This window comes from Liolophura sinensis, chromosome 1 (assembly GCF_032854445.1).
Source record: "Liolophura sinensis isolate JHLJ2023 chromosome 1, CUHK_Ljap_v2, whole genome shotgun sequence".
Lineage (NCBI taxonomy): Eukaryota > Metazoa > Mollusca > Polyplacophora > Chitonida > Chitonidae > Liolophura > Liolophura sinensis.
This window is the reverse complement of record NC_088295.1, coordinates 74280800-74305217: the sequence shown is the minus strand read 5'-3', so window position 1 is coordinate 74305217 and position 24418 is coordinate 74280800. Positions and strand designations below refer to the sequence as shown.

Here is a 24418-nt window from a genome sequence, read left to right as displayed (position 1 = left end):
CCGTCCATTTTGTAAAATAGCGATTTTCTCTCTAATTTTCGGACAACATCTGCCTTCCCTTTCTCTTGTTTGTATCTTCGACAATAATAAAATTATCCTTAACGTAAATATACTCAAGGGAAATAAATGTAGACGAAACATATCATTCATTTCTAATCTCTTGTTTGTTACCCTGTACTGATTCAAGTTAGCAAACAGGCCTATTGAGCTAATCCCGAGTTATTTTAGCGAAACCCTCCAGACTAAATCCAAACAGTACTTAACCATGGAGACCAAGTGAAGTCTTAACAGGTCGGGCGGAAAAGTTGCCATAACGGTCTGAGCGACGCTCGAGGCGCATAGAAACAGCTTTTGTGTTCCGGCGGTCAGTGGCTGTGTCAAGACGAAGAAGAAAAATGACCATTCGGACGTTTAATTTACTCGTTCATTCTCACACACTGGTCAAGACAAATCGAAAAGCTATCCAGTAGTTACAATTAGGGCCTGGCTGCCTTTGATTGCCCACGGGATCGCCTCGAAATGGGATAGAAAATTCCCAGTAGACTAGCTGAGACAGTGTTTACATCAGCTGCAGGCATAGAGCATGTTAATTCGAATTTTCTTCATTATAACCCAGCCCTGAGAAATTTATTTTTAGCTTTCACACAAACGTGCACACTCTAAAAATGCCAGTAAGTTTTATTTATTTATTTACTTATTTATTTATTGTGTTTTGGTAATTAGTCATTATTACTCATTTATTGTCTTTTTCTAGGACGTATTATAAAATATGTTCAAGGCAGTCTTTAAGAATTTTATATACTTCCATAAAATTAGCGCGTGCTGTCTGACCTATGGACTGAATTATAGCTAGCATTTTTTTCTTCGTGGAACAAAACCCAAGTACAATTATATGAATTACAGCTTGACATGAAACACCCTTTCGAAATGTTCTTTCGAAAGATATAATAAATCAGTAAACAAATGTATTATGCTTAGTTATTGCTTTCATAAATGCATCGGTATATGAATGGTTAAAATAAGTAATTGTTTGTCATAATATATACAGATATGTCAGACTTGTTTTTTCAGCAACACACAGGATTGTCTGTTTCCGGACTTACACAGATATAAATAAATATATCAGTGACAATATTTATTACAATGGCTATGTACCCCCACACTTCCGACAGGCTGAAATTAATTGATCTTTACTATATTTAAGAAACTAGTTAGTTTAACAAGAAGAATTACAAAGAACGATCCACAGTATGATTTAAGAAGATGGCTAAAATGTATATTTTTTTCAAAATAGAAATTTTCATTTATAAAGTCATTATTAACTGAGTTGTTACCTGTTTATATATTTTATTTCATTTATTATTATTATTATTATTATTATTGTTATTATTATTATTACAGATTTAATCAAGGAAGAGTTGGTCTCTCGCCTATCCTAGTTTTACAATGTGTGTCCTTCAGTTTGTTCACCGGGAGTAATAAATTGTTCATTTCCTCCATGAAAATGATTTGTGTAGTGTGGGAGTAATGATTTGTAATTTTAGAAGAACCACAAGCAGTGCAGAATTTTACAATATTAAGCGATTTCTTCCATTTCAATTGGAGCAAAGCGAAGTGTGTTAGGGACACTGAACTCCTCGTCTTGGACATAAATCTTTTGCCGTCTAGCGTTTACAACGTAAACACCTGCGGCCATATTTGTCCCTCTATTATTCAATCTCAGTTTACTTAACTGTCATATTAAACGGAATCGGTAACTTATTGCCGTGTTCAGTACCTTAACCACTTATATAGTTGTAGACTGATAGCGTTGTGGTGCTATAGATCACGGCAGTTGACGGAACCTGATTTATAGCCCAGCCTGATATTCCCTTGTAAACCAGTGATTAATGTGACTTTCAGGGGAGGTAAATCTTCAGGGGGAGACTCTTGCGGAAGCTCTGTCCGTTCCATGACCATGAATCCAGCACGCTTCACTGCTTACTAGGCAAATTGACGATATTGTAAGTAACCAAGCAATATAGAATACAGCTTTTATTTAATAAATGTTATATAGCAGCGTTCGCTACCTCTTCTTTACTCTGACTGAAGAATCTGTGAACAAACGTGTTTAAATTGCCAAAATAGAACTTAATACCTTTTTTCAGGATGAATTAGGGAATGCTATTCTCGTACACTATATTGGTCTGTCGTACAGTTATGTCTTTTTCTGTCATATTTTTTATTTTAGAAAATAAACGAAATAGGAATGTACCCATGCTCTTATTTTGTACGATTACGCTTTAATTGAGTTTTAAGTTCCATGTGAATTATGCTACATTAAATTCCAACATAAGTAAAACAAATTTATTTCATGATTTTATTTACGCAAATAAAAATGCACTTATGGTGTTATTTATACCTATTACGTTGTAAACAAGTTTAACATTTCATTTTCAGCCGTGCTTTTTGCTATTAAATGTTAGCATAAACTATTAAAACAAAAATTCCATTTCATAATTTCATGCAGAGTAGTTTCAGTGGTGATTTGATTTTTTTTTTTTTTTTTTTTTTTTTTGATTGGTGTTTTACGCCGTACTCAAGAATATTTCACTTATACGACGGCGGCCAGCATTATGGTGGGTGGAAACCGGACAGAGCCCGGGGGAAACCCACGACCATCCGCAGGTTGCTGACAGACCTTCTCACGTACGGCCGGAGAGGAAGCCAGCATGAGCTGGACTTGAACTCACAGCGACCGCATTGGTGAGAGACTCCTGGGTCATTACGCTGCGCTAGCGCTTTAACCGACTGAGCCACGGAGGCCCCTTCAGTGGTGATGAAAAAAGGATGTACATGTATGTATGGGATATAAACTGATTCAGTTTAAATAAATTGTGATCTAATTAAGTATATTCCTTTGTCTTTTTACTGTTTGTTGACAGCTCATTGGACGACATGCCTGAAATACTACTTTGGAAATTTCCGGCTTCAGGAAGTTTTGATTGTTTATCAGTAGTTTAAGTCAGTCAACAGGTATATGTTGTAGTACAGGAGTACTTGGTACATGTATCTCCTACGTGGGGTTTCCTCCATTGCTGGGGTATGGTTGTCAAAACTTGTATCTGTCACGAAGAGCTAGCGTAAAGATAGGTCGGCATGTTCAAAGAAACAGGTTAAATATGTATAATTTCAAATGGGAACCGTGTTGACTCCAATGAAAGGATGCAGGCGTGCGGGTTAAAATGTTATCATTGTATATGAATACCCGGTGAAGGGTAGACTCATGGTTTGTCCCCGGGAACCCCCTGGAGAAGGGTTAAATGGACTTTGTCATCAAAGCTAAGGTGTAGACTGGTTCTAGCTGAGTGACGCCGATGGCGAATTGCGCCTGTTTTCTGTCCACGCTAGCTGTTTGTGACCAGTCAGTATCTTCAGAAAGCACTCAAGCAGGCAGAATAACACAGGTATAGATATCAGCCTTTGTTACTGACCAGCCAGCCCATCAAAGCCGTCTCACACTTGACCGCGTCCGCCAATTCAGATCATTCAGGAAAAATACGAATAATGAAAGCCTTATCTCAAATCGTACATTGATACATTTCAGAGGCGTTATTTATCAGGCAGGTGTTGGGTTACAATAGTATCTGTTACAGTGGCCACACGATTTGACACCTTCCCCTCCAGTATATTCTACAGCCCCCAGACAATGTAAATGAGCCGCGGACTTCATTATATCAACGGCAAAAGAGATTTTGTCTGTTTTATTCTTACTCTCCTAATTAATATTAATAACGCACACCAGATTAAAGAGACTGAATTGACGAAACCCAGGAATAAAATAAAATGGTACTTTTTTATCAACATTTCACGTGTTCACATGTATGTCACTTTTAGTAAATCGAATAACCAGGCTAATTACTGAGATTTGCTGTATAATTTCTAACCAGGAAGTTGCTGAACGAAATCCGATGGGAATCATTTAGAATTTAGCGCTGTTCCAAAATATAAATACGTACAATTTCCTTATGAAAAGCTTTGATTGAGCAGCACTTAGCCATAGATCCGTAATTCTGTCTGTGTACTAGATATCAGACCCCCCAAAGATATCTATATCTATTTACTTCCTACATAGAATTGTTGTACAGTTGTTCATAATTTATGTGTTAGGCACAATTAAGAGGAATGCATTTAAATTAGAATCGATGATCTGTTCAACAATATTTAGTGAAATGATGAAGAGTTGTAAGTATTACGATTAGATAGATGTACATCAATGCTTCCGTCCTTCCACCATGATGCTGGCCGCCGTCGTATCAATGAAATACTCTTGAGTACGGTGAAAAACCAGTCAGATAAAGAAATAAAGAAATAAACAAACCAGTGTTTCCAGGATGGTATACCCCAATAACCGTTTAAAAGTTTAAGACGGTGCAGGAGCGTTAAGTATTTCCTTCAACTCGCAGATGTTTTTTCAAGGCATTTCTATTACTATACTAATTTCATCTGCAGTCCATGTCACAATGATGTACTCATTCACTAGAAAGATGTTAAAATTTGAACAGATTCATCTCTGTCGTTTTTTAGTAACAGAATTTTGGATGAATGTTTTTAACCTCCCTGCGAGCTTTGCTGGTGCCATTTTCTAGTTTGGAAATATCTGGACAAGATTCTAGCCTTAATGAAGGCGAAAAAAAAAATGGCTTCAGCACTACGCCAACTGGCATGGTCGGCGTGTATAGCACACGCAATTGTCTTAATTCCCGCCCGAAGGCTCTAAAAATGACGCCTAATTACGAAGGAGAAAACCCCAGTCGATAAACTTACCATGTTGGGTGGAGAAAACAATTACCGCTTCAGCTGACCTAACGGACGGTACGTGCCCGCACAATTGATAATCTTCTCACCCACTCCAATAACCCCTGATTTTAACGACAAGTCCCCAAGACGCTCCCAGGCATATCTTGTCTCATCTAATTTCCTCTGACTACACTAAAAGGGCCTTAAATCGGCTTTCCTTTTGCCGTCCGTATTTTATCCGTTGTTTTACGGCAGGTGTGAACAGAGAGATCCCACTAAGCAATGCCATTTCAACCGCGAGGAAATTCCGATTTTATTCGTGACTTGTTTAGTTTTAGGAGCCTTATTGACAATATGAATGTCTAAAAATCTCAAACAAACTTTCATGTAGTCGAGGAAGAATGAAACAGAAATAGGAAACTTAAAGATTTTAGTTGTCTTCTTTGCTATTTCTACTATACGAGCTTCCATCTCAGTAGCATCCTACCAGATGTGTAAACAACGTGTATGTAGTCCTGTAGCCTATTTTCCAAAGCGTTTATTCTCTTATTGACGCAATAGTCAATTGGTTGCGCACATGTGTTTTTGTTACGTAACTATGCGTGAATTATATTCAACATTTGGGTGTTTTAATTTACTTTTCTCAGTAATGCTGGATAATTTGTAACATAAATATATAAGTGTTTAAACCATGTGTGAGGAGCTTTTATGGACAAGAAATGAGAAAATTACTTCAAATTATGGGACACCCGGAGGGGAGGGGGAGAGAAATATTTTGAATATCTGCAATACCTGCATGTGCTTGAGATAACAGCTTTACTTTGATGTAATGGATTTTTTACGAAAAAGCAATAGGGCCGAAGATGAAGCATTATTGTTACACAGTTGATTTTCTGGAATGACAAATGAATAATTAAGGTTTAACGCCATGCCCGTTTGCAACATTAGCCATATCGTTGCGAGAACTTATTTTCACCAAGGAACCTAAACTTCTGTAGATTTGGAGAAATACTTAATGGGAAGAAATAGGCAAATTACTTGAAAAAGTACTTGTTTAAAATTCTTCCTTAGGTCTCCTTGTTTTGCGGCCACACAGATGTTTCCCATAAGGAAACGAGACCGTCGGAAACTTGGTTTGCTAAATGTGCACATCGACTGAGTAGAAAATTATCGAACTTTCCGAGGGATATAGTGAAAAGTATGACGGACAAAGCTTAATTCTTTTATAATACGTGATTTAGTGTTCAGCTTACTGACACATCCAAGATGCTGACTCTAATTTACGACCTTCTCCCGTCCAGGATGCTATTCAGAAAGCAGTTATTTATTCGACCGAAGCTCACTCTTGCTGGCTTGCCCGATGTCACGGCCTCCAGTCATACTTGTTGGCCTTCAGAGGGACGCCGGGGATGCAAGTAATCCGTCGACCTTCGTGTATCGATCTTTTGTTCTTCCGACCCCGCATTCGTTGCAGCAACTCTAAGCCTTCAATCTGAAGAGTTCTTAAGGTTCTTGCTCGGACTGTTGGGGCGTATTGCTGTCCTCAGCCATAGTTTCTCGAATACAATTATCGAGGCTGTAAGCATAGAATCGTTATAAAAATATAGATTTGAAAGCACTGAAACGTGTTACAAGGGTTGTCATTAGACTGGCTGAGAAGCCTTCCAGACTGCATAAAGGGCGTTAGGTTTTGTGCTATGATACACTCACTGAGGTATTTGGAAGTTTATGTCATTGGTTGTCTCTGTTTAAGATTGATGAGGCCGTCAGGTTCGCCCAGATATTGCTAAACGGCACAAAAATGGCCCCGAATCTAAAGCTTCAGTCAAATTAAAGCAATTCCCGGAAATGTTTCCAAAATGACGCAGGGAACATGCCTTTGTTCTAAGTAGCGTTGTCAGCCTTGCTCTTAGTGCTAGAGTTACGTTGAAGGGTGAATCCGTCGAGCGAAGCCCCAGGAACCGCCGACTCATCCATCTTTGTCGACTTTGACGGTCGTTCTACGACAACTGGCATTAAATACAACAGCTGAATCTACAGTGTGTGACCCAATTGTTAGCAAATGTCTGATACAAATGCCTCACACAAGACTGCCAGTGTGTATAACAAGATGAGGTTCCTTGGAGAAATAATGTTACATTTGCATAGTAAATCAAGTAAGATAACGGCAAATCCATCATGATTAGACATAAGGAAAAATCGGTGAATTTTAAAAGGTGTACCTGAATATTCTAACATTCGCACACTGTATCTGTTTCAAAAATCCCAATAATCACGAAAGACGAACGCAATGCTGTATGCTGTGTCATGAAATTGAGCGAGTGGACAGGCGGAGAAATCGGGTCGCTCTAAGGAAACATTTGATTATAAGGCCAACCTCTACCATTATCTGTCAACTGAACCATATTCAGTGGCTTTAGAGATCGCGGAGATTAACACAAGGACGTTGTGGTTCTCAATTACCTTAGGCCTTGGTCGAGTTGGGTACTTGCCTGGGTTTGTGCAACTTGTCAATAAGAAAACTGACTGAGCAAAGACTTTGAGATTAAAGTTTTGGGCGTATTCAAAAGCCTATCAAAAATGACAAGTGAATGAATAACGCATTGGAAGAAGGTTTGTATCGTTATTGGTAAAGTCCCGCACGAACATAGTCAAGGATCCACCCTACGCTGCTCATGTGATTAAACCTTTCTTTGCTGGCCAGCTAAGTAGTCGCCGACACATGTGTTCAAGTCGCTGCTGGCTATTGTCTGCAAAAGCGCTGCCAATTGACCTTCACGAGAGACGTTACGGTTTTCGGGCAGAAAAAATATTGGCGGTTTGTACCGAGCTACCCACAACATGTTTAGGATGCATCCAGAGGAGATCTTTAATCAAGCGAATGCTAATGAAGCTGCTTATGCAATTCGATTTGTTCTTCTGGAAATCGAAGAAAAAAATCCCTAATAGAAATACAAAACTGCTATAACATCTAATTCATAACCGTCTTCAACTCTCTCAGTCGATATATGCAATTTCTTTCGCTACGCACAAGCTTAATATGGTTTACTGAGGACAGTTCTAAAAGATTAGGCGATTTATTAGCGCGATTCTATTTTTTAAAGTGGAAATACAATCCGTGCACATTCATCAGCAGAGTACTAATCTATCAAACATTACGTAAATAAGACTGCTTAAGTTATTCAGATACACCAGCTAATGGTAATATACTGGTCAAAGTCGGCCATTAAGTAGTTGTTTTCTTCTTTCCAACCATGAAGCATTACATCGGTTTCTCTGACACATAACGTTATGCACATGAAACAATGCAGCAGCACAGAAGAGTAATTCTGCACGTAATAACATTTATGTAAATACCAGTCATATATTTCCTTCGCGGTTGACTTTACCGCAGACTCAAAACCGTTTATATAATGATCGAAAATAGTTTCTCTAGGTCTAATATGTTGAAAAGATAGAGTGATTTATTTATTTCTTGGAGGTTGTAATAAAGAATATTGGACTTTTTTGATTATTCAAATTAATAAATTCTTTATATTTGATCAAGAATGTTTCACTTATAAGATGGCGGCCAGCATAATGGCGGGAGGAAACCCGGTAGAGCTTGGGGAAACCCCTGACCATCCGCAGGTTTCTGGCAGGCCTTTCCACGTACGACCGAAGAGGAAGTCAGCATTAACTAGACTTGAATTAACAGCAACCGGATTGGTGGGAGGCTTCTGGGTATTTGACTTTATTAGCACATTATCCAGATACCTGAGAAACCTGCCCACAAAACTTGGACACCAAAGCGAGAGCTCCAGCCCTACTGCTTTGCTGGTGACCTGTCTTTCTGCAGCGACAGAGTGCTTCATTACTTAAAATGTAAACTTTTCAATCAAAAAATGTTTTAAAGAGACCCACTTTATTAGTTGCTATTTGTTTTTTATTTACATCCACATGCTAACCCAGCGGATCTACCGGTTACACGGCAAGTACAGTTTTGTGATCGTTCACTATGTCTGAGACGCACTTAAATTTAAATGAAACCGTGATTGAGGGGGGTCGTCTGTCCAATCAATAATCCAGGAAGAGATGGTTTTAGCGATGTCATTCAGGTAAATCCTGCAGCACACCGATCTAGCGGCCAAGAGGAAATATTTCTGTATTGATTTGTCAATCTGGCCAATTCTGGGCAACCAGTGGGCAACCAGTAGACCACCATCGCGGAGTCAATGTACGCTAGTTGCTCTAGAAACCTCCCACCGATACTGTGTCCCTGATCAGTACGGACAACCACGGAACCATGAGGCTATACGTGCATTTGTACAGACCATTACAAATCTATGTCTGAGATGACCCGTCCAAAGAAAAAACACATATATAAATTTTTAATGAAAAGATCATTGACAGGTATTAGTTGAGCGGCGGATGTCTGAAGTGTTGTTTTTGGTCATTTTAAATGAGAGTCGCAGTATGTAGAGACAACACACTGACAGTGGACGTGTACTATAGTGGCTTTTAACGATAAACTGACCAGTGTCCATCCTGCATAATAACTGTACAGGACTCGCTAGGGGCTATCAGATCAAATATGCAGCTTCTCAGGGCTACTGCTTTGTACATGCTACATTTACATGCGGGAGTAGCACTTTCTTCAATGTAACTGATGGATGTATCTCACGCGGCTGTTTAGTTGTACTTACAGTTTTATGTTTTAAGCGAAATCCTAATTAAAAAGCATTGACAACTGCAATAAATAACCATCTATCCATTGACAGCACAATTGGCAACAAAGCCAAATATCTTTTACAATTGTGTTTTAGTTAAACAATATCATTGGGCACATGTCTAATAAAACGTAGCAACTTTATGCAAATCCAAAGATGTGAAAAACAAATGGGACATACGAAGGTTCAAATAATTGCTCACTTTATAATATCAGTTATGCACCCATCGACCAGTTGTTCATCGCAAAGAAAGCCGTTCAAAAATTGATAATCTGACCGCGTTTTAGCACAGTCATAGAAAGAAAGCCTCGCGCAAAAACAAGGACAAAGCCTGTATAAGGTAACGTTGTGTACATGCAAAAAAGAAGTAATCGTCCGTTATCAGCGACACCAGGAGAAACTCGTCGAAATTCGAGGCTGGAATTCTTAATCAGATTCCAAACTAGATGTCCATTGTTACAGCCGTTGGACCTGTTTTACAACACCAGGCAGTGTTGCAGACCGTAACATTACATGTATGCGCCCTGCAATACACGCCCATATACAGTTCGGTGCAAAGTATGTACATTTCGGTCGCGTTTTACTTATCACCACCATGCAGGTTTCAAAGTATTGATTCTCAATCCCAACTTCACTGAAACCAGATCTACTGGCCTCTATGTATACAATGACTTGTCACTATAATTAAATCTGCAGAAACAGCAAAATCTATTCCCGACAATTGTTTATCCAGTTAAAATCTTACTTCGGTATTTCTGGAAGTAAAATCAAATCAGGACTTTACCGCAGATCTAGCAAGGTCGTATATAGTATGCGGAAACTAGATTTGACTTATTTATCACATTGCTGATTTATGCCGTACTCAAGAATATTTCACTTATATGATGGCGATCGGCATTTTGGTACAAGGGGAAACTCGATGTACAGTATACATATAACTGCACCATCTTTCAATTCGGGTTAAGTGGGAAAAGATGCAGCAATGATGAGAAGGTCCGATGTCGTGAACGTCTCGCCCATATCTACTAATACACGAGTTGTACATATTTTGAAATGTATGATTTTTAGAACGAAGATTGTAAGTTACTCTGATAAGCAGTTTTGTGAAGAAGTTCGTTGGGGGAAATTAGATCAAAGAATGTGTCTCATTTTGTTTAGGTTGTTCGATAAAAGACATCGGTTCGAATGAATAATAAATTAAAGAACTACAGAAAAAAGTTATAATTGTAACAACCACTCTAAAATAATTTTTAAATTTGTATATACACGGGCTTAATTTGCTGAGTAAGTCACTACTGTTAGCCTGATGGACGAGATTTAAGGCTTGACTAGTTGAACTATGAATTTTGTCGAACAAACACAATTATTAGTGCATGACTACGCTGGGTTGAACAGGCGCTATGCTTAGTTGAATATTGTGTTCATTGTGAACCACATCGATTGTGTGATCGCTACTTACCGGATTTATACTTAACAGTAGTACACTCCAGTATACGTACACATAAATGTAATCAGCCCAACTGCTTTGCAGACGGGTTTCTCTCCGGCGGATGTGGAAAGGTCTATCAGCAACATGCGTATGGTTGTACGTTTCCCGCTGGCTCTGCTCTGTTTTCTTCCATAATTATTTCAATAATAAGTAAAATATACTTGATTAAGGCGTAAAACACCAATCTAATGAAGATAAATCATAAAAAGGTTGCTTATCCACAGAAAGATTTGAAGATCACATTAAACTTTTCAATTCACAGAATGGCTTACCAATCCACCCACAGGCTGTTGATCATAAGAAATGATTTCCTCTGGCGTTCGCAAAATTATTTATTTTATTTATCTGATTGTTGTTTAAATATTGCGCAATACTTTGGTCTAATTCAGGAAACCGGATTGCTCGGGGCAAACGAAAGATTTATTATTGACAGACCACGGAAAAACTTTCGCACATATGAGGCATGGACATGAAGGCTATGCTGGTGTTTCTCAACGAAAGTATGAGTGCCCAAACGAGCCCACGAGCGCCGTCAATCAGTACTGCCATCCAGGCTTCGCTAATAATAAAAGCAGGGACATGTACCTGTTCATAACCGGAATCGAACCCCCCGTGACTTGTGTGTCGGGGGGTGGGGGGGAGGGGGTGAGTTGCAGTTTCACAGCTTTATGCTGAACCACAGAATCAATTCAAATTATTTTGCATTTGAAAATGCGTGTGAAGGAAATTTTGGTTCAAATACATGTATTAATACATATAATCAGTCAATACGTCTCTATTGTCAACGAATAAATAATATTCGCAACAAGAAGTAGTTGTATAAAGTGTGTTTAATGGATTTCCATAACAATATTATTTTAGTATGGCAACCGAGGTACAAATAGATATATCAGACTTAATATAATATAAACATCAGTCATAGTAAACACTGCAAAATATACAATAGCTGAATCGCTTAACTCTGGGTGAAACACTATGTTGTCTCTGTACGTCAGGGGAGATAAACGTGGAATTTATACGGGAGACAAACGCATTATCATGTGGGGTGTGCAAATAAGACAACTACTCTAGCCGAAACAGTGAGTACCAAAGGCAAATTAATGCAAAATGGTTGATCCGGTGCATACTACATTTGCCACATTACCCGTTTATCGATTTAAGAACACAAAAAGCAAATAATTAGGAAAAAAGACGTTTTGTCAGTTCCCTCAAAATACGACATTTTCCACTGTGTTGACATTGCCAAAAAATAAAAATGATGTGATTTATGTTGCACAGGAAAGGAATGATCCAGATTATGGATAGAATGTTGTTTGTAGGGAGACAAGTAAGAGTGGAGATGCACACCGTCGACAATGTAAAAGGTAAAATAAATTACTCAGTTAAAAAATACCAAAGCACTAAGAAAATATCCTCAATATCACATGTTCATAAAGAGTGCCTCCAGACCATATTTCTCTTCTGAAAAAGCCACGTATGCTACAATAAGGCATGTTCCAACAGCTCACGTCAAACACAAATATCTCTCCGCTTGCCAGTGTGAAAAACGGACATTGTAAAAAAAATGTAGAACAGACATGTAAACGCTACTGCGGGAGAGTTTATGTTACAGACTTGGCCTTGATCCACATATAATTCCAGCTGTTGCAATATCGTTGTGATGTAATTTTCTAAAACTTTTCATAACGTGTGAATTATGCTTGTTTGCGACAATTTTTGTTTAGTTCAAGGAAGAAACAAAGTTTAAAAAACATAAGCATTTCAATAAAGATTTGATTATCACAAAATGGCGATTTTACCCCTTCTCTTACCCATGATAAACTGGCACCAAATCCGAAATATTCAACTTATTACATATGTTATTCAGTTATTTGACTAGAAAACAAAAGCAAAATAAGAAAAAATCTCAAAAATATTATCAGACATTGAAGCTTTCTCAGCTGAGTTACCATGGAGACAGAAGAAATTTCCCGTGATGTAAAAGCTCACAGACCGTGCAGTTTACAACACTGTTTGAATCAAAATTGTTCCGCGAAACATTGTATGAAGGATTCAAACATAACAGGTATAGATTAACATTAGTGAGCTTTCCTAAGTGGTACTCGAGTAGTTCATAGGGTACAAAAACCTGAACTAGAGTTGGATCTGATGCAAGTATTATGTTCACAGGACATAATTTTCATCGATTCTTTGTTAAAATAGACACATTATTGTCATTTCCAACTAAAATTCTGTCACACGTTTAAGAAGCGAAACCCGCGTGCTCACCAAAGAAAACGTATTAAGACCATTTATGGATGAAAATCTGGATATAAATTAAGCGAGTAATACGGTTCAGTGCTGTGAAATTTGTGTGGTGTGATCAGTTGAAGTAGCCCTGGACAGAGTACAGATCGGGGTTACCGTAGCTGGTATAGTCCTGGCCAATCATTGGTTGGAATGGCGCCCCAAACCCTGTGCTGTTGGGGAAATGGTTGACCGAATTGGCCATATTCTGATGATAGCCATGGAATGGTGGGTTAGTCATGTCAGACGACCCTGCTGGTATGTGTGCTGGGTGGTAGGGAGGGGACGCAGCATCCTTGGGTGGAGCACATGTCAGGCTGTGATACTGTGTACGAACCCCTGAGTACTGACGAAATTGATTGTTGGTAGGGTTATAGGTACCGTTATTATTGCAATAACTAGCAGAACTGTTTTCGTGCACAACTCTGTTAACAGTATCACTGCAAAAATTAAGTTCTGTGCTCGATAATAGTGAGTCATATTCGGCGGGTCCCTGGCTGGTCATCCCATGAACACTGCTTGGCCATCCGGTGCCGTGGGTCCCTTGATCAATTTGCATATTCTCCATGAAATTAGGATAGCACTGAGGCGGGTATTGCATATCGCCAGCAAATCTAGTACTATGTACCGAGTAGTTCATGCCATGGTTCTGGAAAAAAGTTCGCATAGACTGATTCGGAGTCCCAGAGCTTGATTTAATAGTCACATTTGGAGAAAACTTCACGTTGTGTGACTGTAATCTGTGCTTATTAGAAACTGACTCATGCGTTGAGTCGCCATTATGCAAATGTCTCTTACCGGTCCAAGAGGCGACAAAATCACCTTGACCGTCCTCGCCTGTTGTCACGGAATAAGTTCCTCTGTTGGTGACATAATATGGCACCCTAGCGAACTGACTGATGTCTTTTTCGGGGGAAAACATACTGTTAATGTTTCCGTTGTTTGCTGAAACAAGGGCTTGAGGTTTACCATCCAGGACAATTTCATTGAAATCATAACCAGAGTCTTGTCCGATAGACTCTGGTCTATTTGTGGGCGTTCTGTTCGACTTGTGATGACTGCTAACGAACCCAGATGACGGCGTGTTGACGCCAAGACTAGAAAACAGGGGTGGACTCAGTTCAATGTTTTCTGATGCAGAACGCGGAGAGTCGTGGTACGCTTCCGGCGACTCTGACACGCTTACACACGGTTTCGACGGCTGAGAGTTTGTTTTATTTCTGTTTTCAGAAGTGTCAAATGGTGGAGTCGATGGGTCATCAAACGTCGCACTGACGGTCTTAGACTGACTGCTGTTTGACTCTGGAGATATTTCTAGTGTACCTCCAGTGGTACATGTTCCTCCGTTACCAGCAGATCCTGTGGAACAGTTCTGTGACGAGGCTGGGCTTGTCAGACTGGCTCCACTATCGGGGGAGTAAGTGGCGTTGTTGCCACTATCGTTGTCTAACACTGACGATGTGGATGACAGCGGCTGGTGCGGTGAAGGGGTGGTCTTGGAAAACAGAAGCACGTCCGAGCCGAAGCGCATTTTTTGGCTCGAATTGTTGCATGCATCTGGTGAAGCGATTATGCCAGAGTTGGTTTCTGTTAGCCTCGACGAACTGTCAATCTCTTCTGAAATGCGATCGTTCTTTTCCCCGAAATCTGTCACAATCTCTGCCGACTGTGGTAAGGTGCCAGAGGCCGTTGTTGGCTCTACTGCTATCTTTGACTTGAAGTTGTTTGTATCTATTGGGGTATCGTTTACCAGTGGAGTCAACCCCTCATCAGATATGCTCACTGACGCCGTGTTCTTGTGATCGCTGTTGGCGGTTGACTCCAGGTTTCTACTTTCTTTGCCATCCATGTTTTCTTTTGAGTCGGTCTCCGCCACCCCATGAGTTAAATCACTAAACGCTGTGTTCCCATCATCTACGTCTGACATGCAGTTATCAGAGATTGTATTGCTAGCGGAGTTTACCTCGGTACCTGTGCCAATCTGTTGGGAAGACGGGCTGGAACACTCCTGGTCCATGAAAGAGCTGCTCGACACTTTCAACTCGTCCGAATCCCTCCCCTGTTTCTGTACCTGCGATTGTCTCTTGTATTTCATCCTTCTGTTTTGAAACCATACTTTTACCTGGCGCTCTGTAAGATCCAGCGATGCAGCTATTTCTATTCGCCTGGGACGACACAGATATTTGTTGAAATGAAATTCTTTTTCAAGTTCCAGAAGTTGCGTATTTGTATATGCAGTTCTGAGTCGCCGTGTTGCGGCACTCGACGAACTGGTGCCTCCAGGCGGCGAGGGTAAATCTCCAGGACTGTTCTCAGCGGAAAGATGGAAATCTGAAAGGATAAAATGAAGCATTTATAACTTCGGCACTAGAAAAAATATATTTATGCTAAAATAAGCGAATCGTACAAATTACATTGATTTATTTTCCTGTTTGTTCATAATTACTGTCTGGAAAATATGTAGATAGCTCTGAACATCAGAGCAGTTGATAGAGTTTGTATTTTCTAGATGCCTTAATATGACTTCGTCTGAGCGATCAGAGCATACTGGCGATCATCTGCCTTCCTAGTGCAGAAAAGACTGTCCAAAAGTTCATATCACAGACATTAAGCCTGACTTGTGTTACTGCCAGTCCAAAATTGATTTAACCTTTCGACATAATTCGACTAAAATGGTAATTTATTGATGACTCTGGTGTAAATTGTGGACAAAAAAGTCGGCGAGTTGTCAACACAATCGTTTGGAGGCAATTCTAGTCGGTGATACTGCTCATTATCACATAATCACACACCGCCATCGACTGTGCCTCAAACAGCCTGAGGTGGCTGGTATAGAACTTCACTGATTTACATGTGACATAAAATGCCGCGTCGTACTGTTGTGTGTGGTGTATATAAAAGAAAGCCAGGTGCCTTTTTTATTTACTTGCAGATTTTATCAATGCTCGGATCTCATCAATAATGGATACAGGATGAACAACTTCCGGTTGCGCAGTGCGCTTTGCATGATCTGGAGCGCTGAATGAAGTGTTTAAAAAGTTACAGAGTTATTTTAAGCTTCGGTCAGGGGACCAGCTCGTCTAGTGTTCAGTAGGTCTTCTTGTCTTTGTACTACTGGCTGGTGTATAGAGGTGTGACAATCAGAGAAAGGGGTATAAATGCATTAAGGCCACGCATGATTGGTCAATAAACATATGCTATTTTTCTGTAAGTAAACAATACACTAGCACAGACAGCCGGGAGGAGATCTTCTGTGCTCAACGGCGTGGATGTAAATGTTCAGGCGCTCTGCCTTTGGAAATATACCATACACAGATATCCCGTGCTCTTGACTTTCACAGTGTGTGGCATATGAAATTGTATGTGGCGATTCATATGGTAATTACGCTGGCCTCCATTCATAATATCGAATAGAATCCGCCACAAAAATAGCTGCGAACAAAGGGCCCCTAGGAAAGTACACATCGTCAACTGACACAGTGTTCTAATGATTTATCGGTTACACTGTGGCTAGAATACACTAGGGTTAACCCTTCTCCCATTGTGATATCTGTGTGTTGAGCTGCAATAGCCCTTATATCACATATATTTTGATATACTATCCGTCAATGCACCATACCGGGTGACTTACGTGTGTAACCGATACTGCCAATAGAGCAGGGTCGAAGATGTAGATGGGTGCATCGATACATAACAGTAGCGACGAGGTTTACATATGTTAACTATGAAATCTACTTATTTGTTGTCAGAATAAAACTCTGTCAACACTTGTGTCTCTTATGACGACGTTCAACCGGAATTTTATATAATAGGTGCCGGGCAAGTTTTCTGGCATGTGTACCATATAGTACATATTTTAACGTGTGATAATAAGTCTACATTTGAAAATATTTGAAATCTCACAAAGAAAAATTTCTACTGAGTACATGTTGTACTAAAACAACTCGGAAAATTTAGCTTTTCCTTAAATTTCATTTAATATTCATATTGCTATCTGGATGTTGAAGGAATAAAATCACAGCAAGGAATCTAAATTAGTAATCAGTACTAACATTTAAATATGTCCATGCATCCATCTGAAGCTAGTTTTGTGTATTAAGAAAAAGACTTGCATAGGAATATTTGTAGCGTATATAAATTATTTGTGAATTAAAAGCTGGTAGTACAAATATCTACATTGTTGCAAGTGTATTATGTGATTTTCAAGTAACCAGACTAGTGCTTGTTAACTGAGAAATAGGGGGACCTCTCTAGGGCTTTGTTGAGGTTCCTCTTCATACCGTTACAGTAACATTTTCAAGTTTGTTTATCTGGAGCGAATATTTTAAGGCAAACTTAATACAGTTAAACTTTATACGGCAATAGAAACTTGATGATAAGTTGGTTTCCTCCAGTAATGTTATCTGTCACGATATATCAAACATCAATGATACCACACAGTGGCGCGTCATTACGTCACAGTTATCTTCAAACGTTTACCTTGTATCAGGACAGGTGACAGTATCGTCAGGAAAATATAATTATCTCGCCACACAAACGTGTCTGTCGTAAGGAATCAGGGTACGTCTCGCCAGCTGAGTGATATCCCTATCCCCCGCATGAATCCCTCCCCCATTCAGTGATTCGCATTGATACGACGATGTTTTAGATACGATCTAACATGAGATATAGAGCGGAAAAACTCACAAAATGACAACAGCTCATGCTGTCGTAAAACGGCAGCTAATAAGTAATTTTGTATGAGGGTTTTATAGCCTTGGCGGTAATAAGTATATTGATAAATGTATCCCCACTTGTACAGCATATAAAATAAATGTCTACCCCGAGGCAAGAGACATTTAACTTAATATATAATTCCAAGCACCGGTGTCTCGCCGGCGTGTCCAGTTGCGAAGGGAATATAACAGCGGTTTGAGACAACTATGGAGGCATGCTATTCGGTGAATGTGTCCCTCTTCGCGGGTTAGCTCGGATGGGCTTACTCGCACTTTTTATACAAGGTAATTAATCAGATTACTTTATTGTGCGATTGTTGAGTAATTTATTGGGTAAAAATAGAACCAACAGTGCTGGGGGCCCCGGTGACTTGTCGTCTATCAGTAAGAGTTTATGGCTCTTGTAGACCTCCGCGTCTCTACATATACACCATTACAGAACAGTCAGATAGGATGTACGCGTACTGTTATAACAGTGTAGGTTTAGTAGCCTGAAGGCGTTGAGGTGCACACACAACACGGAAGTTTTACACCAGTACTAGTGATGTACATTGTCACAACACGGCGGAGAATTTACAGTACACTAGTAGGGGTATACATATGCCTGTAAAAGACTATAACTGTGACAAAGAAGCAGATTTACGATTGTCAGAAAAGAGTAGTTTACTAGCAGTGTGGTGGATTTCTACTCTTACAAGTCAACAGCTGTGTTACACAGACCATGGGATATGCCACAAAAATATGACCGTTCTGATAAAAGGATATAAGATTTACATTGACATGTATCATTATAACAGGTTAGTTTTCCAGAAGAGGTTTAAAATATACTGTTAAAATAGAGCAGTTCATTACAGCTGTAAATCTATGCGAATGATGAAACCATACACAGAAGAGCTTATATTAGTCTGCATTAGTTTGATGGAGGAGTTACATTTCAAGTTTAAGGTATTATAAGTAAAAGTCAATTTTGCACAGTTGATTTATCCGTATACAAGAAATATGATTGACTACAATGAATTATAGGTCACCAAAACTAAATCACAGAAGATATAAATAAATAATAAATATATATTTCCAAACTTACAGAATATACTCTAGGAATATACTTGATCACAGATTTTATACTACTGTTGGTACATTTGCTATTTTCTAAAATATGTTAATTATAGCGAACATTTTGGAAACGTATATTTGGGATATATGCCTGTTAAGCAGGCTATTTTTATTATATTGCGAGGATACTTTTAAATAAATTGAGATACACAAAATTGTCAGACTTAGCAGAGCGATTGTGATGTACCCTGTTAGAAAAGTGGTTTAATCTTCCTCACGTGGACTATAGTATTGTTTAGTGCTGACTAAGGAAACAGCTTTATCAAGAAACTTTGAAAATTGCCGTTATATAAAAGTAAATGTATCATTCGCAAGAAACTTGTAAAGTGTATAATTATGCGAATGGTTAATTTTTGGATCCTCGGCATGTGTTCAAACAAAACTGTTACATAGGCCTGCGGAGTGGGGATTTATCCATACAGATTTCCTAGGGGAGATTTAGTTGAGTCTTGATCAGTACACACATTCACAAAGATTATAACTTGAAATTCTGTAGGATTATGGAGACAGTGAATGTCACAGCTTTCCTCACTCATGTCAGACACAATCAATGAAAGATTAAGGGCACCACTGTAAACAACAGATATAAACCTTAGGAACAGTTACCAGCAGTTAAACACCAAGATATAAAATGTATAGTAAAGTGTGAAAATATTTCCATGAAATTTCCGTGAAACGTTTCAAATTCTCCATTGATAATATCCTCAGATATTCAAATTCAGTACGATGATAATTTTAAAGTAAAAATAAGGTCTGTATTTTGTATAAAATAACATAATTTCATGTTCTAGAAATTAAACCTCTTAAAGAAATTGGTTTTAAATTAAATAAGTTTCTGAATAAAAGAACTTACAAAATGGAATAAAAATAGTTTTGCTTTCAATACTAGTTTTTATATTTTTCTTGAATATTATCAAATTGTACTTTGCACATTCTGCCAATGCGTAAGGAGCAAAGTTGTATTTTTATAGGCGTAGAAATGCAATTAGTCTGTATTACAGATTTAATAAATATGTCGACCAGTTGATGTCCCTACCATTCTATCGTTACCATTCTACCAAGTACCACGCAAAAACTAACTTGGAATTACTTTTTTAAAAACTTTGGCATCTGACATGACGCAAAAATATCATGAATTTTGACATGATTGATGAAAACATGAACAAAAGGCCATTCAAACTAGCAGACATTCAGCGTTTCATATCACATTCCCAGATAATATGACAAGTGAGTAATCAATATTTGTGAAAAATACACAGGTACGTCTGATAAATGAATGACTTGAGCATTTCGTATTTTCTGTGCAATAGATTTGTTGCTACTTTAAACTCAATTTTTTAAAAGGGACTTGTACGCTAAAAAAAAATGCAGAAATATGAAGTCAGTTTTATGTTATAGCTTCATTATATATATTATCCAATGAGGGACTTCGTTATAGCAGGCAAGTGCAAACGTCTGAACTGTTGTTGACTGACTTCGAGGGATCATTTGACTGGTCAGCCGTTAGAGCAGGCTTACACAATTGCCTGCTAACCGGGCTTCCCCCAGGCTTTACACGTAACAACAAAAACTTACGACAGGGAATAGAAAAACCAGGGTGCCGTGGTTTTTATGTTACCCTCTACATTAAGAGATCACTGTGACATTTAATACACATACCTGAATCAACCCCAATACGCTAAAATATTAAACAAAAGAACGGATATATACATTCAACACTGTATATGCCGTTTCAAACTTTAGCACTTTATGGTGTCGAAATTCATATGACTGGGATAAAATTGTGAACATCGGAATGTAAAATACTTATATAAAAACTAAAGCGAAAAACAAATTACTGTTTAGTGTGCATTAAGAATGCTAACAAATTAAAATATTCGTGAAAATAAATTATAAAAATATATACAACATTCGCTTTATTCAATTACAGACCTTAAATATTTATTTATTATTACCTGTGGTTACAATATGAGCTAAATTTTAAATTAATTACAGTTATGAATGACTTATTGAGAGGTCTGTATATAAAATTACAGACTAGGTTGAACTAAAAGTTTTAAACGAAATCTATAGCGCTAATTGTCAACCTTACCAAAAATCGCAGTGTAGAACATTTTTTGTGATGAATAAGGCCCTAGTTACAGCGGCTAATGCCAGTTAACGCCTTTATTGTTGGGTTAGGACATCAAAGTGTCGTAATCTAAGTGAAAAGACGTCTCCTGTGTGGGTAGTAAGGGTGACTTACACTGGGGCGCGGGGAGAATTCAGCATCCCAGTTTCCAATGATCATTTCTTCCAGATGAGGAAAAGTTCGCTTTTCGCTATGTTGGGGCTTCTCGTCTCATTGCTAACATGACTATTTAATTCTGGTGAGAGTTAAAGGCTTGCTAAATCGCCCCGTCTCTTCTTTTATAACGGAAAGTTTCGGCACAAATATCCGCGGAAACTACCCAGAGCGGACATAAAAGTTTTACCGAGGGGAACGGTTCACGGTTTTATGGCGTTGTAAACCTTGCCCGCGTCCCAAGCCTCTTTTCACTGTGTCATGAAAACAGAGGGTCAGGAATAAGATCACATTAGATTACAGATGTATTGTCAAATACATCTGCCGGAAAATGAACATTCAAGCAGTATATCGATGGTACAACATGCAGGGAAGCAAACACTAAGTCATTACTTTCTAAAAAACTAATGGAAATACAAGCATTTTTTTCTATTCTCTACTCATAATATATTAATATTTTACATGAAAAAATTGTAACCTGCTACTTGTTTGAGGTTTTAAAAATTTTTTACGCAATTTATCACCTTTAATATGAGATAGCTCTTATTTCCTAACCATCATAAATATTTATAGAAAAAATTGCCATATTAATTTACAAAGAAAAAGAAAATATTTTTAGTTGGTGTGTTGTTTGTTGCAGTATACAATGAAAGTGTACTACGTTAAAACTCCTGAAAACAAGAGACGTATAATTTTGTTAAGATGCCGTTATCTCTCTTAGCAAGCCCGTTCGTCAAAATTTATATATGTGTATTCAGTGTATCTTGTGAACGAATTCGGAGCTATTTACATGGTACATTGATATAAAATAATTAATGTCATGATAAGCTAAAAAAAAATAAGACACATACTTGGATGGTAAGAAGGGACGTAAAAAATCCCGTTCGCCAGGAGGTCGGATATGCATTATCAGTAAGTTAAATGTTTACATTAGTACAAATGACCATTTGTTAGGCGTAATAGATCTGTTAGAAAAGCTACAGCGACAGTAGCCTTAAGAGACGCTGGGACATGTGATTAATCACCCCGGTAGAGACAAACACCGATATCTTATTGGGATGTAGTGGGTAGGTCCAATGTATCAGGCCGACTCATCCTCAGGGACGGGTAGCACGCAATGATCTCTGGGGGGTGTAAAACGCCCCTCTCTCACTGTGTTGGACATAGTATGTAGACGAGCTACTTAACCAGAACACAGCCTAATTTCAAAAATGATGAATGGCCGCTCTTCAGATTCTAACAAATTAGCGGTGATAAAAATCACCCTGCCTTTCATATGTTTCTTGAAGTTTAGGCGAGGACAGGACTATTAGTCAGGCTCTGGTAGTGCCTCAGAAGTGATGTTAGATGGAGAGTGTAGGTGTTACCGGAGTGCACTGTGAAGGAATGTAAGACACAATATCCTACTGTTATGGGGCGAGTTCAGTATTAATGGTTAGAGTAAAAAACTGGAGCACATTGCGACAATGTCTTAGCATTACTACCATATGACGGGAGCCTAAATACCAATAATAATTTGAAATTATGTACAGATTTACCAGCATTTATCAACTGATTTCGTAGTCACAAGTGGAGTCTAACTGTACACATCTATTTGACTTGGGGGCGAATGTAAAGTAACTATGCTAATGGGTCACAGCTGTCTACGTGCATGTATACATACATACATCCATATATACCTGATGTAAATATACACACACAGATATATATATATATATGCGTAAACACATATCAATTGCCCGGTTTAAAATCCTGAAAATGTTACCTATTTCGCTTCCTGTCTGTGCTCGAATACGATCCTGGCTCTTCCTCACTTGCTTTTTATCTTTCATCCAGGGAAATTCGGGTAATTTGACGGCTGGACCCGCCGTGTCTTTAACAGCGTCCGGCACGAGTGAACCCAAGTCCTGCACACAGTTTAACCTGTCCCCGCCATTGTACATAGCTCGGCAGTACCCAGTGCGCCCCATACTCGAATTTTCCGTGATTGATGAGTCGACAAAGCCCTCATTGATATGGGGTACGCCTGTCATAAATTCTGCTATGCTAGGCTGACTGTTGATGAAGCCCGTCTCACGCTCCCCGGCCATCCTTCATATGTGTAATTTGGGAGCTCGATCACTTCCTTCAAAGATATTATAATGCAAACTCTTAAACTCAACTTAAAAAATAATAGGCGGCAGCTATTAAATCCTGGCTTCGTCCTCCCAACCTGTCAGCCCGTAGCCACCCAAACCATTTTTCTTACGGCCCATTCAATGTGACAAGTTACTGTATTAAAAACTACTCCTGTAGTGCTTCCTTCGCTCTCCGTGATACCGAAATCTACTATAGCATTGTCACGTGACTCCCCTGTCCAATGGCAGCTCTGTGATTTTACAAACGCTGGTCACTGAGCTGGCTGGTAGAGTCCTGCTGGTGTGTCGGTGTGTTTACACTCAGGCCATGGACGGATGTCTGTGACAATAGGCCAATGGCCATTATGAGAGTCAATGACGGAAATGTGCGTGGCGTGTACACATTCCCCTGTGTCCTCCCGCCCACCCCACCTCACCTGTGTACATACCTCATCCGATCTACAGATAGCCTTGTCCGTAACACCGTACTGCGAAAAAGTAACGGTAGATTAATTTGTTCATCATACTCTGATGAATAATGGCTTTATTCTAACCGTGCCCGATTACTTTATTAAATGATTAAATAGAAGTATCATGGTCATGCCTATTGTCGGTGACAAGAGCACGGTTTGTTAACGGTCTACCTGTAATGCAATACCTGCACTGAGCTCATCGGACACCTGTGCTGCTACAAGCACGCGGCATATGGAAGATATGTACACATCGCTTGAATTACATTTCCCTCGTGCACAACGATTTTCGTGGGAAAAAAAATACAAAATAAATTTCTCGTTATTGAATTTTATTTGATGTTTAATTCAGCCAATTTATATGCAAATTGCTATTAACTGCTCCACAGTGTTGTGCTATATCTTGATTTATATTTCTGCTACCACGGGCGGTGCTGGGCATTACGTCTTTTCTTT

The 24418-nt window shown here is 38.9% G+C and overlaps 1 protein-coding gene across 1 annotated transcript; it reads right to left on the bottom strand.

Annotated features, from left to right (window-relative positions):
• Positions 1-11809: 11809 nt before the first annotated feature.
• Positions 11810-23676, bottom strand: LOC135473689 (homeotic protein proboscipedia-like). Its single transcript, XM_064753558.1, has 2 exons — positions 23141-23676; positions 11810-15594 (listed from the first exon to the last, which is right to left on the bottom strand). Exons 1-2 carry the CDS (start codon positions 23463-23465, stop codon positions 13340-13342), a joined length of 2580 nt encoding a protein of 859 aa, XP_064609628.1. The 5' UTR covers positions 23466-23676; the 3' UTR covers positions 11810-13339.
• Between the last annotated feature and the right edge of the window lie 742 nt (positions 23677-24418).